The sequence below is a fragment of the Paramacrobiotus metropolitanus genome, unplaced genomic scaffold, assembly GCF_019649055.1.
Source record: "Paramacrobiotus metropolitanus isolate TYO unplaced genomic scaffold, Prichtersi_v1.0 Parri_scaffold0000008, whole genome shotgun sequence".
Classification (NCBI taxonomy): domain Eukaryota; kingdom Metazoa; phylum Tardigrada; class Eutardigrada; order Parachela; family Macrobiotidae; genus Paramacrobiotus; species Paramacrobiotus metropolitanus.
This window is the reverse complement of record NW_026570228.1, coordinates 53,454-69,078: the sequence shown is the minus strand read 5'-3', so window position 1 is coordinate 69,078 and position 15,625 is coordinate 53,454. Positions and strand designations below refer to the sequence as shown.

At 42.7% G+C, this 15,625-nt stretch overlaps 3 protein-coding genes across 6 annotated transcripts; all 3 read right to left on the bottom strand.

The window, feature by feature from the left end:
* Nucleotides 1-939: 939 nt before the first annotated feature.
* Nucleotides 940-7,135, bottom strand: LOC129582658 (bile salt-activated lipase-like). Of its 4 annotated transcripts, none has more exons than XM_055474233.1 (12): nt 7,117-7,135; nt 4,349-4,413; nt 4,036-4,247; nt 3,743-3,971; nt 3,545-3,634; nt 3,279-3,464; nt 2,878-3,080; nt 2,678-2,822; nt 2,375-2,568; nt 1,691-1,820; nt 1,498-1,627; nt 940-1,410 (listed from the first exon to the last, which is right to left on the bottom strand). In XM_055474233.1, exons 3-12 carry the CDS (start codon nt 4,228-4,230, stop codon nt 1,230-1,232), a joined length of 1,683 nt encoding a protein of 560 aa, XP_055330208.1. In that variant the 5' UTR covers nt 4,231-4,247; nt 4,349-4,413; nt 7,117-7,135; the 3' UTR covers nt 940-1,229. The 4 variants fall into 4 exon arrangements, with proteins under 4 accessions (XP_055330208.1, XP_055330207.1, XP_055330204.1 ...); XM_055474232.1 differs by lacking the exon at nt 7,117-7,135 and adding an exon at nt 5,492-5,509; XM_055474229.1 differs by lacking the exon at nt 7,117-7,135 and having other exon boundaries at nt 4,349-4,587.
* A 3,892-nt stretch (nt 7,136-11,027) lies between these two features.
* LOC129582803 (type-1 angiotensin II receptor-like) lies at nt 11,028-12,002 on the bottom strand. The gene has a single exon (XM_055474417.1). The coding sequence runs from the start codon at nt 12,000-12,002 to the stop codon at nt 11,028-11,030; it is 975 nt and encodes a 324-aa protein (XP_055330392.1).
* Nucleotides 12,003-13,979: 1,977 nt separating this feature from the next.
* LOC129582802 (melatonin receptor type 1B-A-like) lies at nt 13,980-15,099 on the bottom strand. Its single transcript, XM_055474416.1, has 2 exons — nt 14,251-15,099; nt 13,980-14,126 (listed from the first exon to the last, which is right to left on the bottom strand). Exons 1-2 carry the CDS (start codon nt 15,097-15,099, stop codon nt 13,980-13,982), a joined length of 996 nt encoding a protein of 331 aa, XP_055330391.1.
* Nucleotides 15,100-15,625: the final 526 nt, after the last annotated feature.

The window sequence follows — 15,625 nt, the reverse complement described above, 5'->3', positions numbered from 1 at the left end:
TTTCCCAGCTTTTTAACAAATCCAGTGTCTGCTATGCAGACAGTGTGGCACTGCGAAACGAGTGCGCGCCGAAAACAGCAGCGGCAGCACATTCAAGCTGTCTAGAAATACTTAACTTGCTTATTTTCGGCAGACAGCTTCATCGAGACCGTTAAAAATCAATACTGTAAATACTGCACTAGGAGAAGCTCGTTTAGACGCACAGTTTACACTAGCGATTTGCTATGAGTTTTAATATTATAATATTCTCGTCGGTCTGTATAAGTATCGGCGGCGGAGTAGTTTTGGGTAGTTTATTATGAGCATGCGGTGGATACCATAGATCGATAGACAGTATTGAATCTTCACTATACGGACAATCTTTAAACCATTCTTCTCCATACGTCCACATGGTCCAATGCCAATGTCAGTGTCAACTAAACAGTAGCCACAGAAAAAAATGGATTAGTAGCTAGACTAAAACTTCCGCTTTCCAGCATGCCAAAATTTTTTTTTAACTGTTTAATTTCATTTGACAGCGACATTTGGGTATACAGTAATGGCCAGAAAATCGTTTGGGTATGCCACATCCGTTTGTTATGATATTGGTACATTTTACTAATTCTGTCGATCAGACTCGTCAGAGTAAGTTAAAACTAAAGCCACCAAGCCCGCGCTCCAGCCTTTCGTACATATAGCAGGTCCAGATTCCAATGCATTTGCCCATTTTGCACTATTTTGCACTTGAACAGTCGTTTGCTCCCTTGAAGCGCTGACTGCATGCAATTCCATTTGAGATGCTTTAAGAGCATCGTTTTATTACTCGTCGGTCTTATAAAAACAGGTCTGATAAAATTAAAAAAATAACAGTAACATTTAAATAAACTTAAACTACTAATAGGGCAGAATTAATCAAAGCAACGGACCGAAATTAATTAACAGAATTTTTAAATTAAGAATTGTAAGGGATTCCAGATAATCTTGATTTGATGCTTCTCAAATTCTTCCCGCTCATAGGTACTTGGGATTACAAAGCTGATCACTGGTGCCAATATGGTTTGTATAACACTTTTGAAAATGTGCATTTCGCACAATAAAACTGAATTAATCCTGCAGTTTTTTTTGTCTGAACAATAAAACTGACATAAGACTGAAAAAAGCCATTATTGCATTTTCTCGATGGAAGAAACTTTTAGACAAATATACACCAGTGGTGATGAATAAAGCTATTAGACTCGTCAAATGTTTTATCACAGCTCTTCACTACGTTTGTTTGCTGATCCGCTTTCGATTTCAGAACACGGAGTGTTGACAACATCCTCCCAGAATTCAAATCGTGCTTTGAAGTCGGTGCTGCCCTTCTCCCAGTGGCCGGTTTGCGTTAGCTCCATGTGGCTTCCTTCTCGGCCGAAATCCGGACCGTCCATTTTTCTAAGTTAATTCCAGACGAAAGTGTGAACATCATTCACGACTGCATATCCGCTTAACCACGTCTGAGCGAAACGAAGTAATTCTTACCCATTATGCACTATCTCCCGCATCATACTGAGAAGGCTAGCTTGGACTGTGTCGTTCAAGCTAAGGTTGAAGAGTATCTTATTGAGTGGGTCCCCAAAAATGTATCCCAGTTCCATGGCGTGGAATGCTCCTATTGGATACTCGTTTACTTGAAACAAATTCATTTAACGGCATTGCGGGGCTTTCAACGTACCGAAACCCGGAAGTTGCTGATCGTAAGAGATCAAATAAAACTGGTTTCCGAATCCGTCAGCTTGAGCTTGTTTGGCATAAGCAAACGATTCCTTTAGAGCGGGATATCCAAACAACGAATCGGAAGCCAGCTGCGGCATAAAAATTAACGATACACACTGGCGTGACATTGTGAGGACTTTTTATTACATTACGGGTTTACGGGGTTTTCGGTGATTTCTGTAGTGTCAAAACTACACTGAAATAATCCCTACTCGGGTGGCCGGGGTGACAGCGCTAGCGCTAGGACACTGCACAGCAAAATTACCTTTCGAAACATTAGAATTTGCACAATGATAGCCGGAGCTATCGTTTGACAGATGGGACTGGAATAATTTTGTTAAAAGGCTCTTTAGCAAGCTGTTCACGATTGTTCCAACACTCTAGACACCAGAATGCGAAGATAAAAGTTCTCTACATTCTGGTGTCAAGAAACGGTTGTACAGAGCTCAAAGCAAGCGCCTGCAAAAGTAAACAGCAAAATTGCCCTTCCACTGTACGCAGAGATGGTAGAATGCCAGCGGTAGCAGCAAAGATGGGGCAGCTTATGTTTTCCTTACACTGCAGACGCCGTCAAAAGGTCCGCAATATGTCTAAAGACTTTAAATCCCGAGATTAAACTGTTAAACTGAAGATCTTGATTTACATGAATAAACTTCAGTGTCATGGATCCTCGGTCATCAATGTCACTGATATTGTAATACTTCATTACGCGTTCCGCGAGATCGTACTGAGGCGTTTTGCAGCGGTCATTTGTCGGAAGATACTGCTTTGCGACCATTTCTCTTATACCCGCATAAGTGACTGGCACAGCTTGGTCGAAAATCTGCGGATTGGTGTCTAAAGAACGAAAAAATTGGCATCATCCAAACCTGACAGTATCGCGTCGTTATCGTATCACATCAGGAATAACAGCAAGGAGTTTGCTGTAACAGATGAAACTTCTTACTGACTAGCAGCAGAGACATATCTTCCCGTAAGTAACCAGTAATAAACGTGGACTTCCTAGAATCCAGTTTCACTTCCTGTAATTCCAGTCTTGGGAGCTTCTTAATATGGACGTTATCCACTACAAATCCGTACGGAAATAGATCCTGTAGACTAACCAAATGATTAATAGGTCCCTGACAATGCGAATTCGTCTCTTACCGGATTGCCGTGTTCCATTTTTCGAGCCGCATTGAGCAACACCGATTGTGGGATCGTTTTCAAACACTGCACCATGGCGTAGGGACACTCCTTGGAACAGTTGACCTTCTCGGCTAATTCCTCGGCCAACGGGCGCGGATCTTGTTTAGTGGCTATATCCATTAGTGAACTACCGCTCAGCGCGATGGCGGCCCGAATGTATCCTAAAAATTCAGTTGTAAGCGACATATGTGTACTTTTCTAAATTGATCTTCATACGGAGAATGGAGAACGCACGCAAAAAATTCCTCTAATGCCGGTATACAGTTTCAGTATCGATGTAAATATAAGGTATAGACCTATTGCTGTATTACTTATCGCGATTGCTATGAATATGCTTCAAGTAAGCTCGTTAAACTTACTGCGGCTTTCCGGGTCCATGTATAATGCTGACGTCAGAATGGCCCCAGCGCTTTCCCCAAAAACGGTGATGCGAGCGGCATCTCCGTTGAACTTTCCAATATGCTTGACCACCCATTCCAAGGCCGTTTTGCAGTCGCCCAGTCCATAATTGCCTGGCAGCTTGTCGTCACCAGTACTTAAAAATCCTGTATCAGAATGCAGACACGTTACGGTCACAAACGACACACAGCAGATAGCGTTGTACATGTATTTAGGCTGTTATTACCGAACGCAGAAACTCGGTAGTTCACCGCCACGTAAATCGCTTCCGTCTCAAGTGCCAGAAATGTGCCGTTGTACATGTCTTTATCTCCCACTGAAATGTAAAGGACATTATGATCGCACTCCGTGGTGAAATCCTTACTGTGCTACAGTTAACAGCAAAACTGGTGTTTCCGTATCTGGTGAAAAAGGAAGGAAGTACTTTGCAATGCGCCGCCATAAATGAACACCATCACCGGAAGTCCCCGCTTAGGTGCATCGTGAACACGGGGAACGATAACATCCAGATACAAACAGTCTTCCTCCATTGATAGCACCCGGGGACTCGCCTCCACACCGATTTCAAAGAAGGGTGCTTGGGGACATACCGGTCCGAGTTTTAAGCGAGTCGGATTTTGAAAGTAGGCGAAATCCGTATTCTCCGTGGAATGCTACAAATTCTTCCTTGCGTTACATACCCTAACCATTCGTGTTATGGTGCTTTTAAAATGTTACCTCGAATCGGCTGGCAGTTCCGTATCGGATTCCGTAATAAGCATATCCATACTTTTCTGGATTTCGGGACGAAACTTCTTTTTCTCCTTGGATTCGCACTCCCGGCGCCAGAAGAACGGAGTTTATGTCTTCGCCGACTGCGAAATTGATACTGACTAATGCAAGGAGCAGTCCGAAAAAGACTCTCTTCCCCATTTTTGGCGGGGTTATTGCTAAAATTAAAGTTAACAAAGTACCGGTTTGTTGCATCTAACCGACCACCAGCAACACTGACTGATACTGATGAATTTTTGAACAGACTGTTTTTACTTACGACAGCAGCGCTATCCAGGCACCCACTCCGAATACAGATAACGCGGTTTTGCCGGTCAATTATTGCTATACGTACAATCAGAAACTGTTGTCAGTGTCATTACCAACGGTACTATTACCGAATGATAAAGGTTTTTCAAATGCAGGGCAAGAATACAATGTACCAACCAGGCAACCACAGCGGGAATAGATAATACTGTTACTGCATACTGCGAAGACCGTTAAACAGTATGCCGATCCGATTGCGGACGGTACACATTTCCAGACGGCCAGATAGCGGAACGCTTTCATATTATTCTCTTAAAGAAATAGGCTACGTCAGCAACAACCGTCTCAAATTATACGGTTAATATTTACTTTTCGACCGACTGCATAAACCGAGACTGTGAAGAGCGTTTTAATCGCCTCCAGTGCACCGTACAGAGGGCTTGCTAAGCCGCTCCGATTTGCGTAGTCAGACGGTACTGTGTCAACATGTGAAGATTTTCTGTAAACGACTGTACAAAGTACAGTAGACGCGCACGTGCCGATCGTGTTTATGAAACAAATTTCAAATTAGTTCGTAAACCAAATTTCAAAATTAAGCAAAAACTTGGGGTGGTCATCTAATTTTACCCTATAATAACGGGCTCTAGGTACGATCAGAAAAAGCAACGGTTACGCGACTAACAACAGTATACGCTGAAAATTCGGTGTTTTTAACGTTATCTTTAACAGTATTCGGTTTTTTTAACGGTTTGTATAGCTGGAAACGGTTTTTTTAACGCCCGTAGTAAGGAAGCAAATGAAAAGCGGAAAAGAATTGCAAACGTTGTCGCGCCGTGGAGCAAAGATCCACGTAGCGAACTACAATGACGTGCATCTGCACCATGTACTGGCTAAATATTATTTCAGTTCATGCTGTTTTCACAACTATCATCAATACTGTACATTTTAAATGTTAACATGCAGTTTGAACAGTACACCATTAAATCCGAACTAAACGTCACATTTATTGTAAAAATGAAACAGAATACTCACAAATAATCTAGAAAAGATCACGTAAATAAAGTAATTTATTTGTTAATCATTTAATTTCTTCCGCGCAATATGCGCGGGTTTATTAGACACCAGTATCATATAATTCAACTAAGTATCCACTTACAGTTGTTAAGCGTAAGCTAATTTTAATGTAGCGGTGGACGCTGAGCCCGTTTGAGCGTAGAAGAAAACTGCCTAAAATAAAATCAAGGTCAAGTTACAGTTACTATCGAAATCACTAATTTTAAATTTGGCGAGCTGTGACCGTTCTACTCTTTCCTGTGTTCCTAACCGTCAAATTCGAGGAACCGTAAGAACGTTTAGTAGCAGAAAGGTGAAAACTCGCCAGCACATGGACCGATGGATAAAGGATTGATTATTTCTGTAGCCGGCTTTAGCTACTGATTTAAGTATCTTTACTCGTAATGTGACCCTCTCACCAGATTGTGCTAAGAAAAGTCGCTAAGGGTCTTTCTTATTCGCTCCATGTAATCGAAACCGTAGTAAGTCGGCGTCAGAGTGGCATAAGATTATTTTGGTTTGAAACAAACAAACTCCGAGCACTCCCAGCGTTTCCACCGCGAAAGGGTGGAACAGACACTGTTCTCCGAGGGAGCGGTACTTTTGTCGCTTCCGATTTTCTGCTTGCTTAGCTGCTGCACCAGCCACTTTGGCTGTCCCTTTGAGGTATGACTGTGCCAAAGTGTCTGCGCAAGTTGCATCCCAAGCCAGCTGTTTCCCATCACGGACGAGAACCAGAGTAACTCCATTGTTGTATTTGTCCGTTATCATAAAGGATGTGGCTACTGCCACCATCTTGCACCACCTTTTGGTTGTTTTCACCATCTTTCGCCACATTCGCCTATTCCCACTAACATTCTAAAATCAATTCCAACACCACCTTTTGACTACTGCCACCGCCTTTGCACACTTCTTTTGACATACGTATACAAATCAGGTTTCCAGATTGCAGTAGCTTCGCCAATAGCGGCCTATCTTCTGTTGGTACTCTTTGATGATTTCGTCTAATTTTTATCAGGAAATGAAAATGTTCCGGCAGTTCGGCGGCTTCTGGTACATAAATAACCAAGTCATAGCTGCTGGTTTGCACTTGACCTTCCTCGTAATCGGAAAGTGATCCGTTAGGAGGGATTGTTATACATATCAGCTAGTGTTTACCAGTACAGAATAGAAGTAACGAGTTTCAAAGGTCATGAACGCTTAATGTCCTAACATTATTATCTCTTTTCTAAAAGTAGGAAAAATTTCCGTAGCAGATTAACCAGTAATGTGGTACACTGGTAAAATATTAAAGTATATATTATAAAATGTGCACGTATAATATATGAGGTGGAAACAGACAAAAGGAGGTGTTAAACTGTGATCACAATAACCAATGGTTCTGATAGACTGGTGAAAATATCAGTTTCCTGTAATAAAGTAGATTCTGTACGCTACCGTGAATACAGCTACAATACATACTCATATCGGTTATCGAAAATTTTCTGGGGAACGTTTTGGAACGCAGTAGAAGTACGCATTACTGAGTGTATTGTACGTACATATTTTTTTTGTCGGGAAAGCAAAAACATAACAACAACATGAAATCGTCCATTTAAATAAGGGTCCTAATAGAGAACATGTTACGTACTACAAATACGAAGCTTTATCTCTAAAATGTGATCTGCATGTGCGGCATCGTGCCCCGCGTGCACTAGCATAGAACTGAAAATTATCTGTATTTATTACCTGAATTAGAAAGTTTTGAAGATATCTGCAACATGGACAAGTATGTAAAACTTATTTACTACAAGTACACTTCTACCCCAAGAGCCGATTTACATGTATATATCGACTTACCGTTATCTTAGTGTTTGCTGGTGCCTGAACGGTCCAAATGCAATGAGAATCATAATTCACATTCGATGCTACATCGAAGGATGTTGATGGGTTCGAAGCACTCAAATAATAGCACGTGCCACAAGCTACAAAATATAAAGAAGAAGACCTACGTTACTGGAAACGTACGTACATCCATGTCTATCGCATTCGAAACGGTTTTGCCTAATTAAGGACTTTGTAGAAGGAACACCCTTTATATATACTAATTTCTCTATTTTAGTTCACACGAAATAGTTCTCTACAAATACGTAGCGAAATATCGTGACTGATGGAGAAGTCCAGTTCCGAAAGGGTACCCAGCCGTGCAGTGAAAAGCAGTGTTTGACAGTAAAAGTAAACCTAAGGACCTGTCGCAGATGCATGTTTTACTAATACTACAGATGGATAAGGGATCGGCGCATCGGCGACCCACGCCAGAAGACGGACTATTACTGTAAGTGCGGCGTTGGATACAGCACCGGCACACGATGTGACGAATGCGACATCGGATGGGCTGCCGCTGTCAGCAAGCTTTCTCGATAAAGCTGGAATTTCTATTTGACTGGGAGCAGCTGCTATCGGCGCAGAAGTGGAAATTCCGGGAAAGTTTTGTTGTAGACAAATGAACTTCCCAAGTGGCATGGCCAAATGTGGCTGATGATGCCTCTTTAACTTTAACAGACCGTGCCAGCAGAAGCATGACCGAAAGAAACAGCGCGCAAACGATGGCGGAAAACACGAATAGACGGCTTGAGACATGATGAACAAGGATGGAGAGTAAAACGTGATACACTGCAGCAGGTTAGAGCGTAGACTGGCTAGTTGCTAACAGAAGTAACCTAAGCCGACGTCCCAGTAGAACGTCTAAGGTAAAACATTGTTTCTTCTTCAAGAAATAATGGCGAAGAAAACTAACGCTCGCGTTGTTATACATATATATTTGTTATTAATGCATTGGATAAAACGGATAGAGCACCCGCGGCAGATATTTAACAGCAGCCGAGATCGGAAGCAAGCCGACGAGGATAATCATAGGCCATTGACCGGCAGATTTTCAGAAAATAGTAATCAAAGAAACTTCTGCCTTCTAAAAAATCAAGTCTGTTTGTCTTGTTTTTACGGAAAGAAACTCGTCAAACAACTCTGATTTTCCTCTTTCCAAGCTATCGATTATTGCCAAACTGACATTCAAGCCGCACCGCGTTCTAGCGGTAAGACATAGAGTACCTCTATTAGGGCTTGCCAAATTCCCATTGGATACACTAGCATTGTATCCAATGCATTAAAACGATTAGGGCATCCTTGGATACTGAAGTGATATCCATGAATTGCTGTAAGCTATATGTATCCACTGTATCTGCTGTACCCGCTGTATCGACACTGTACCCAGTCTGTATCCACTGTACCTGCCTTGTACCCGCTGTACCGACACTGTACCCAGTCTGTATCCACTGTATCTGCTTTGTACCCGCTGTACCGACACTGTTGACTGTACCCAGTCTGTATCCACTGTATCTGCTTTGTACCCGCTGTACCGACACCGACACTGTACCCAGTCTGTATCCACTGTACCTGCTATGTATCGCGCCTTTGCACTGCTGATTTAATGAGAAACAAACATTTGCAAAAACGTTGATTAAATTCATAAAATGGCGAGATTGCATTCACGACATAACGGTTATTCCAAGTCAGAATTAAGCAAAGGATTTTGTCTGAATGCGACTATTTCAATCTGATAAAATGAATTGCTGATCCATTCGAAATATATACTTTTAAACATGATGGCTGTTTAACGGGCACGTTTTAAATTATTATATAGGGGGCAAAAGTAAACTCGTTCCACCGTTCCCCTGTACTGCTGCCGTCACCCGGCTGGAATTTGACGTTGTGGCTGAACATGGCGCTTATGTACCGCGACAGATTTAACCACATGTATTGCCGTAACGTCACACTCCAGGCGGGTGACGGCAGCAGTACAGGGGAACGGTGGAACGTGTTTACTTTCGCCCCTTATATATAGTGTCGGTACAGTGGATACGCATAGGATGCAGTGTCGGTACAGTGGATACAGTGTCGGTACATTGGGTACGCACAGGATACAGCGTCGGTACAGTGGATACGCATAGGATACAGTGTCGATACAGTGTCGGTACATTGGGTACGCACAGGATACAGTGTCGGTACAGTGTATACGAATAGGATACAGTGTCGGTACAGTGGATACAGTGTCGGTACATTGGGTACGCACAGGATACAGTGTCGGTACAGTGTATACGAATAGGATACAGTGTCGGTACAGTGTATACGAATAGGATACAGTGTCGGTACAGTGTATACGAATAGGATACAGTGTCGGTACAGTGGATACAGTGTCGGTACATTGGGTACGCACAGGATACAGTGTCGGTACAGTGTATACGAATAGGATACAGTGTCGGTACATTGGCTACACATAGGATACAGTGTCGGTACAGTGGATACGCATAGGATACAGTGTCGGTACGGTTCAATTGTGATGCCCTAACTCGTGCCATCTCTCCGGTAAGAGGCGATTTAGTTATTACGCAACGGTTTTTTTAACGATTTTTCACCCCCACCCCCTTGTTGTAACGCTAGCACAACAAAAAATTTCTACTGAATTTGGCGTAAATCAGAAATTTGGCTTATCGCTTTATATACAGGTAATGCCTCAGCTTATGGGTGTTCGAATGCTGATCGGACTTGTAAATGGTGTATTTAACCTGTGTGTCAGGTTATCAACCATATCTGTACCTAAAATCTGCGTGGTAAGTTGCTAGTATCAACATCTATCTGTACAAGCCGGTTCTAAAAAGAGAGTACAACTCGAACACGTGGGCTTGGACCACTGCTCTCACTACAATTAATCACTGCAGTACGAAGAATGCTTTACCCTGTACATTACAGTGTACAGTAATATGCCTGCGCTTGCACCTTATGTTATACGGATAGTGGTGGATTAAAACTTTTGTTCCAAGAATTAAGAAACGTTATCTGATTCCCTGCACTGTTGTGCGCTATTAAAGTACAGCCTTTCGCCCGTATACAAATACCTGTTTTAGGGGTCCTTTTTCCACTCTTTAGAACTTATATGCAGTAGGTGTTTAAGCTGTAATTCTGTGTTTGCCCGGAGCCAATATCTGATATTTTGACAAAATTAATGTTGTGGTAATTAGCGATGATTTACGCAACAAGCTAAAGTAATAATAACGTCTGTTCAATACAGGTGCATCTGGTTTTTGTCATACGAATGCCGAAGCCAGTGTTTTATGCATAAAATTCAGAAGAGAAAACATGGACGGAACTGTAAAACTGTATCCTGTATCGCGATAAAACTTGCGCTCTGCGGTTAGATCGTCCATCACTGCACCGACGTAAATAGTGTGGCGGGGGGTGCCGAAGTACGGAAGTTGGCATAAGTCATAACCCAAAAAATCATAATTTTCTGTATGTTCGCTGCTCAATTTGTCAACAGACTTGTACGAACACTAACACTCTACGTAGCTACTACCGATTGGATAGTTAATAGTAGGGAGTGATGAGCCAAAACTTAGTAGATTAACGGTCAATCTAGCCACAAAACACGACGCTGTAAGCCATGACAATGCAAAAAAATGACAGGTCATTTCCTATCAGCAAGCGGTACCGGGAGTAGGCTGATCTTCGTCCATTCCTTGTCATATCGCTGGCGCTGTCGTTATTTTTAATACCGTGGTGCTGCTCAGCTTCCAGCGAAATCGCTGGGTCGTATCGACAGAATTTCATCGACACCCCAGACAACTGTAGACCGTCATTCGAAAATCTCTAACACTTATGAAGATGATGACCGAATCCATTAGGGCCCCGGTTTCCAGCATCCAGTGTCCGAACTGATAGAATTGGTCCGGTAAATCATAGTTGCCGAAATCCGCCGCCAGATACACTAGCGACGACGGTGTCCAGCAGACGATGGCGTTAACCGTCAGAGACGTCAGAACAATAAAAGCCGTTCGACTCTCGTTGTAGCGGGCGCGTGTGGCAGTATCGTCGTTACTCTCCGGCAGCGTATGTCCAGCCTTTCCCGGTGCGGCATGTTCGCCGGTCCGTGCACGGCGCCGCGCTACTACTTTCCATAATAAATACGGATACGCGACAATGATGAAGATGACCGTCATATCTACCATGACTATCTCGTAGATCTGCGCATATAATATTTGTGCATCAAAATTAAATTGACAGCCTTTGGTGGTGCCGGGTGCGCGATACCATAGCGCGTCCATAATCTCAAAGGGTAAGGTCACCGTGTGCACAAACAACCACATTACCACGCACTGCACGATAGCCACGACCTGAGTATGGTGATGGTGATAATGCGCGGGGAATGTGATGGCCCAGATGCGATTGCAGGAGATAAGCACTTGCGCCCAGGTCATGCACGTGGACGGGCTGCTGAGTGCGTACAGGTGCATTTCGCAGAGGACGTTACCGGGCCACCATTTACGCTTCATCCAGATAATGATATCGTAGTATTCGGAGCAAACCAGGTACACGATGTTAGATAACAGGAGGTTCATCAGGTAAATGTTAAACGCCGTGCGCAATTTTCGATTGGTCAACAGCGTCAAGAACACCGCGGTATTCATTAAAAGCGTTGTAGTGCCGGTAAACGTCTTGAATCCAGCCACGAAATTCCATCGGGTGTTCGTTAAATTACCGTCGTATGAGGGAACGGTCACATTGTCCGTGAGGTTGACCATTATCATAAGTTTTTACTATTCGTTACGCTATAAAGCTTTGAGCTAATGCTTAACGGTTGTCTTTATCATTCAGCATGCACCTGCATTCTACATCAAACATTTTAGGAAACTCGGAAGGATTGCGATGTTCCAAGCATTTTATACTCTGCTCATGCTCTCCTGCCTTAGTTACCGTGTCGTTGACTCCCGCTGCCACTATTTTCTACACCAAGTCAGCCGTATGCTGTAAACCACTACCGTATCGTTCACTGAATTGGCTGAACACTTTCAAGCTGCACACTACGGCGGCAGGATGAGATACCCGACGAAATAATGGCCAGAACGTGGTTTATATGCAAAAGCGTCGGTGTTTCTGCATTTATAAGTGCTGTTAGTTAAATATAAACGGTACATGACCTTCGACAGAATATGCGACGCCCTGGTTTCTTTTTTTCAAATAACTGAGAAACTAACAGGTGTTCAGTGTGTTCAGATTCTCGTGGCGATGAGCAGCATGAACTTGGGGGTCCTTAATACACAGAACACAAAACTAGCACTGAATCCGAAGAGGAAGTTAAATCAACGTTCCGTCCGGAAGTTAAATCAACAATTACGAGTAATGTAAGTGGTACGGTTGTTCCTCAATAAATACTGTTGTATTTATGGTGGTAATACGACTCCACTAATGGATGGTAATAATTGTTAATCACTGTTATTATTTATGCTTCGCTTTATTTGAATGTCCGATCCAGAAACGTCTAAGAAGCACAGACTTAACATGTAGCTTCAATTAAGCTGTGACCTTTTTACACAATATCATGATTTAGCCGTGTTTTTTTCGCCTGGCTTCCTCGCTTTAGACATATTTTCATTTAAAATCATCGGGTCTTTAGTATTCAGTGATTAAGCAAAAGAGAAGAATCTCTCGCCGGATGCTTTCAATCTAAATAGACTAATAGTTTCATGGTAACTGCGGGTAATTCTTCCGTACCAAGGCAGAGAGCACACAAGAAAACTGTACGTAATAAACTGAAATAGCGGCTATGGTCACTGCCGCATCTCCAGCAACGACAGCACCTTTTGACCGGGAGCATGCATGTCACTCTGATGTCAGAAAGGTGGGCAACAACTGAATCAAGACGTACATAATGGTGATGGCGGTATTCTTTGAATTTCATGACAGATAGTTTTGGAAGGTATTATGTAGTCGACAAGAATATTGTTTACCACAGAAAGCGGCACGGCACGTAAGGATCGCAAAGTGCGGCAATTCAACACAGAGAGTACAAGTTACTAATGGAAACCGGTTACTTGAATATGGCGAAAGCGCCAGCTTCTTGCCAAAAACTGACCAGCGCCGTTTATTTACTAAATTATTGCTTCGGTATTAAGCAACGCTTTGAAGCAATTATATCTACTGGGTACTAGCAGAATAACAGAGCACATTCAGTCTTATCCGAGCATGTTTTTTAGGCACACATATTTCATGAAATTTAGAAGCACTTGTGATTGAGGCTATAGGTCCAAAACTGTTCTGTATTTTGTGAGCACGCATTGAGTACCCATATTCGTGAGTACCTATATTTGTCGTAGAATTTCATAAGTTAAGCGCTCCCATAAATTCTACGTAACCTTTAATTCTGAAAAATTATTTTAGGTATACAACATCAGTACATGTATCGGAAGGTGTTTTCCTAAAGAGCACCTACAATTAAAACGGGCTAAATTTTAAATGGAACATCACGACATCACGCAACATGCGGCTGAAATTTATTTCATCCTATGACGTATGGCTCCAAGGGATTTCCATACGTGCCGCCATGATATTTTCGAGGTTTCTGTTAATATTGTTGTCGTCTTTTCATTGTTGTTAATTATTCCATTCTCGATCATTAAAGATCGAGTCATCGAATACGGTTAAATTACGATACGTGATAGTAAGAACCAAACCATCAAGATTTATGCGTCAAACATCTGTATGATTAGTTTGTCAAAATCCTATTTCGAAGACGATTGGCGGAATTTGCTGATGGAATTCCCGGCATGAGTCTCGTGAGTTAGGCGGCGCCGTTTTGGAAAAATACAATGGGTACCAAGCCGTCGGAGTGCCGCTCTGTATTCCGCATTGACAGCAAAGAAGAACACCTGCATAACGCCAGCAATGTTAATTAACGTCACGCACGTTATTCTTCACATAACAATTATTATTAAACAGGAGATTGCCAATAGCATACCGACTGACTGCGGGTAACTTGTGCTTGTTACTTACCGGGTTTGCCGCATAACCCAGGAGCTGGGCACTTCTGGTGTACAACAGCACCCGTATCTCCTTATTCCACCATGCGGCATAGTACATATTCAGCACAGCGGGCGGCAAAATGCAGATACAGTACCAAACGAACGATAAACACAAGGCTTTAGCAATCGCCAGCTTTCTTTTCAATAAGCTTCGTTGTGCATCATTTTGCCTGTCGCGGCCGTTAACAAAACGGGACAGAACGAATAAACAGCTGTACAACGCGCCTAATAACGCCACGGGTAAATACGTGCCGAGAACTCCCAGTATGGTAAAAATCCCCCTGTCATTCTGTATCAGACCACACGCACCCGACGCTTGCCGGCCGTGCGCCAATCCCGGTACGATATTGAGGTTCGGGATATTACAAGTGATCGTGATGGTCCAGACAAAGATCAGCAAACACGTAGTAAAACGCAGTGATGTCATCTTGGTGTACATCTGCGGTAGAATAATGGCGATCAGCCGGTTAATGGCCAGCACCACGGCTGTCCAGTTCCCGAGGTAGATGGCGACCAGTAGAAAAAAGTCAGCGAGGACACAGTTGTACCAAACGGGAATGTCCATCTGGTGAAGGTAAATGGGGATAACGGTGACTGGGCTGATGACGAGACAGAAAATCAGATCGACGCTCAGTGCATGAGCGATAAGTAGCCCGGATCCGCGTCGCAGTCTCTGCTGTCGGTGCATGATAATCAGGAGGAGAATGGTCAAGACGGCGCCCACAATTCCAATGACGAATTGGGCGACTATCCACACGGTCAACTCCGACCCGGTAATAGTGCGCAGTTGAACGGAGGAAGAGTTGGTAGTATTGGACATTTTTCTGCACCACAGTTTAAGTTGTAAAACTACTGGCAGCACACCATATTACTGTACAATGTAAGACTAAAACAAGTAGAGACCGTTAAACACAGATATGTCCGCGGTTAAAAATTCAATAATAAAATCAAGCGCCAGTATGCAATTGCAGTACATCCAGTGCATACATCCAATGTGTACATCCAATGCGCAAAAATCGTTAACATCCAATTCAAACAATGAAGCTATCATTTATGTCAAACGAAATATAAAATATATGTCAAACGAAGCATTTGCATTGTTTATTCGTACTGCACATTGTATCTAACTCAGTAAATGTAGCAGTATGATCAGGTGTTATAATGTTAAAATACATTGACGTTCAAAAAGCTCAAATCTTTTACCAAAAATGTATTTAAAAATATTAAATACCATATTCGGTACTCGAGCTACAGTAATGTAAAAAGCCATACATATATGCAATATTGACCGTGTGTAGGGGTACAATTATGCGGTTGCAAAGATATCCCGAAGCTGTTTATAGGGA

Coding starts and splice junctions, on each gene's coding strand:
- LOC129582658 (XM_055474228.1), bottom strand. CDS start 4,284: ATGCAACAAACCGGTACTTTGTTAACTTTAATTTTAGCAATAACCCCG. Junction 3,081..3,278: donor CATGGACCCGGAAAGCCGCA/GTAAGTTTAACG, acceptor CTGAATTTTTAG/GATACATTCGGGCCGCCATC. Junction 1,411..1,497: donor CGGGAGATAGTGCATAATGG/GTAAGAATTACT, acceptor GAATTAACTTAG/AAAAATGGACGGTCCGGATT.
- LOC129582803 (XM_055474417.1), bottom strand. CDS start 12,002: ATGGTCAACCTCACGGACAATGTGACCGTTCCCTCATACGACGGTAAT.
- LOC129582802 (XM_055474416.1), bottom strand. CDS start 15,099: ATGTCCAATACTACCAACTCTTCCTCCGTTCAACTGCGCACTATTACC. Junction 14,127..14,250: donor TGGGTTATGCGGCAAACCCG/GTAAGTAACAAG, acceptor GGCGTTATGCAG/GTGTTCTTCTTTGCTGTCAA.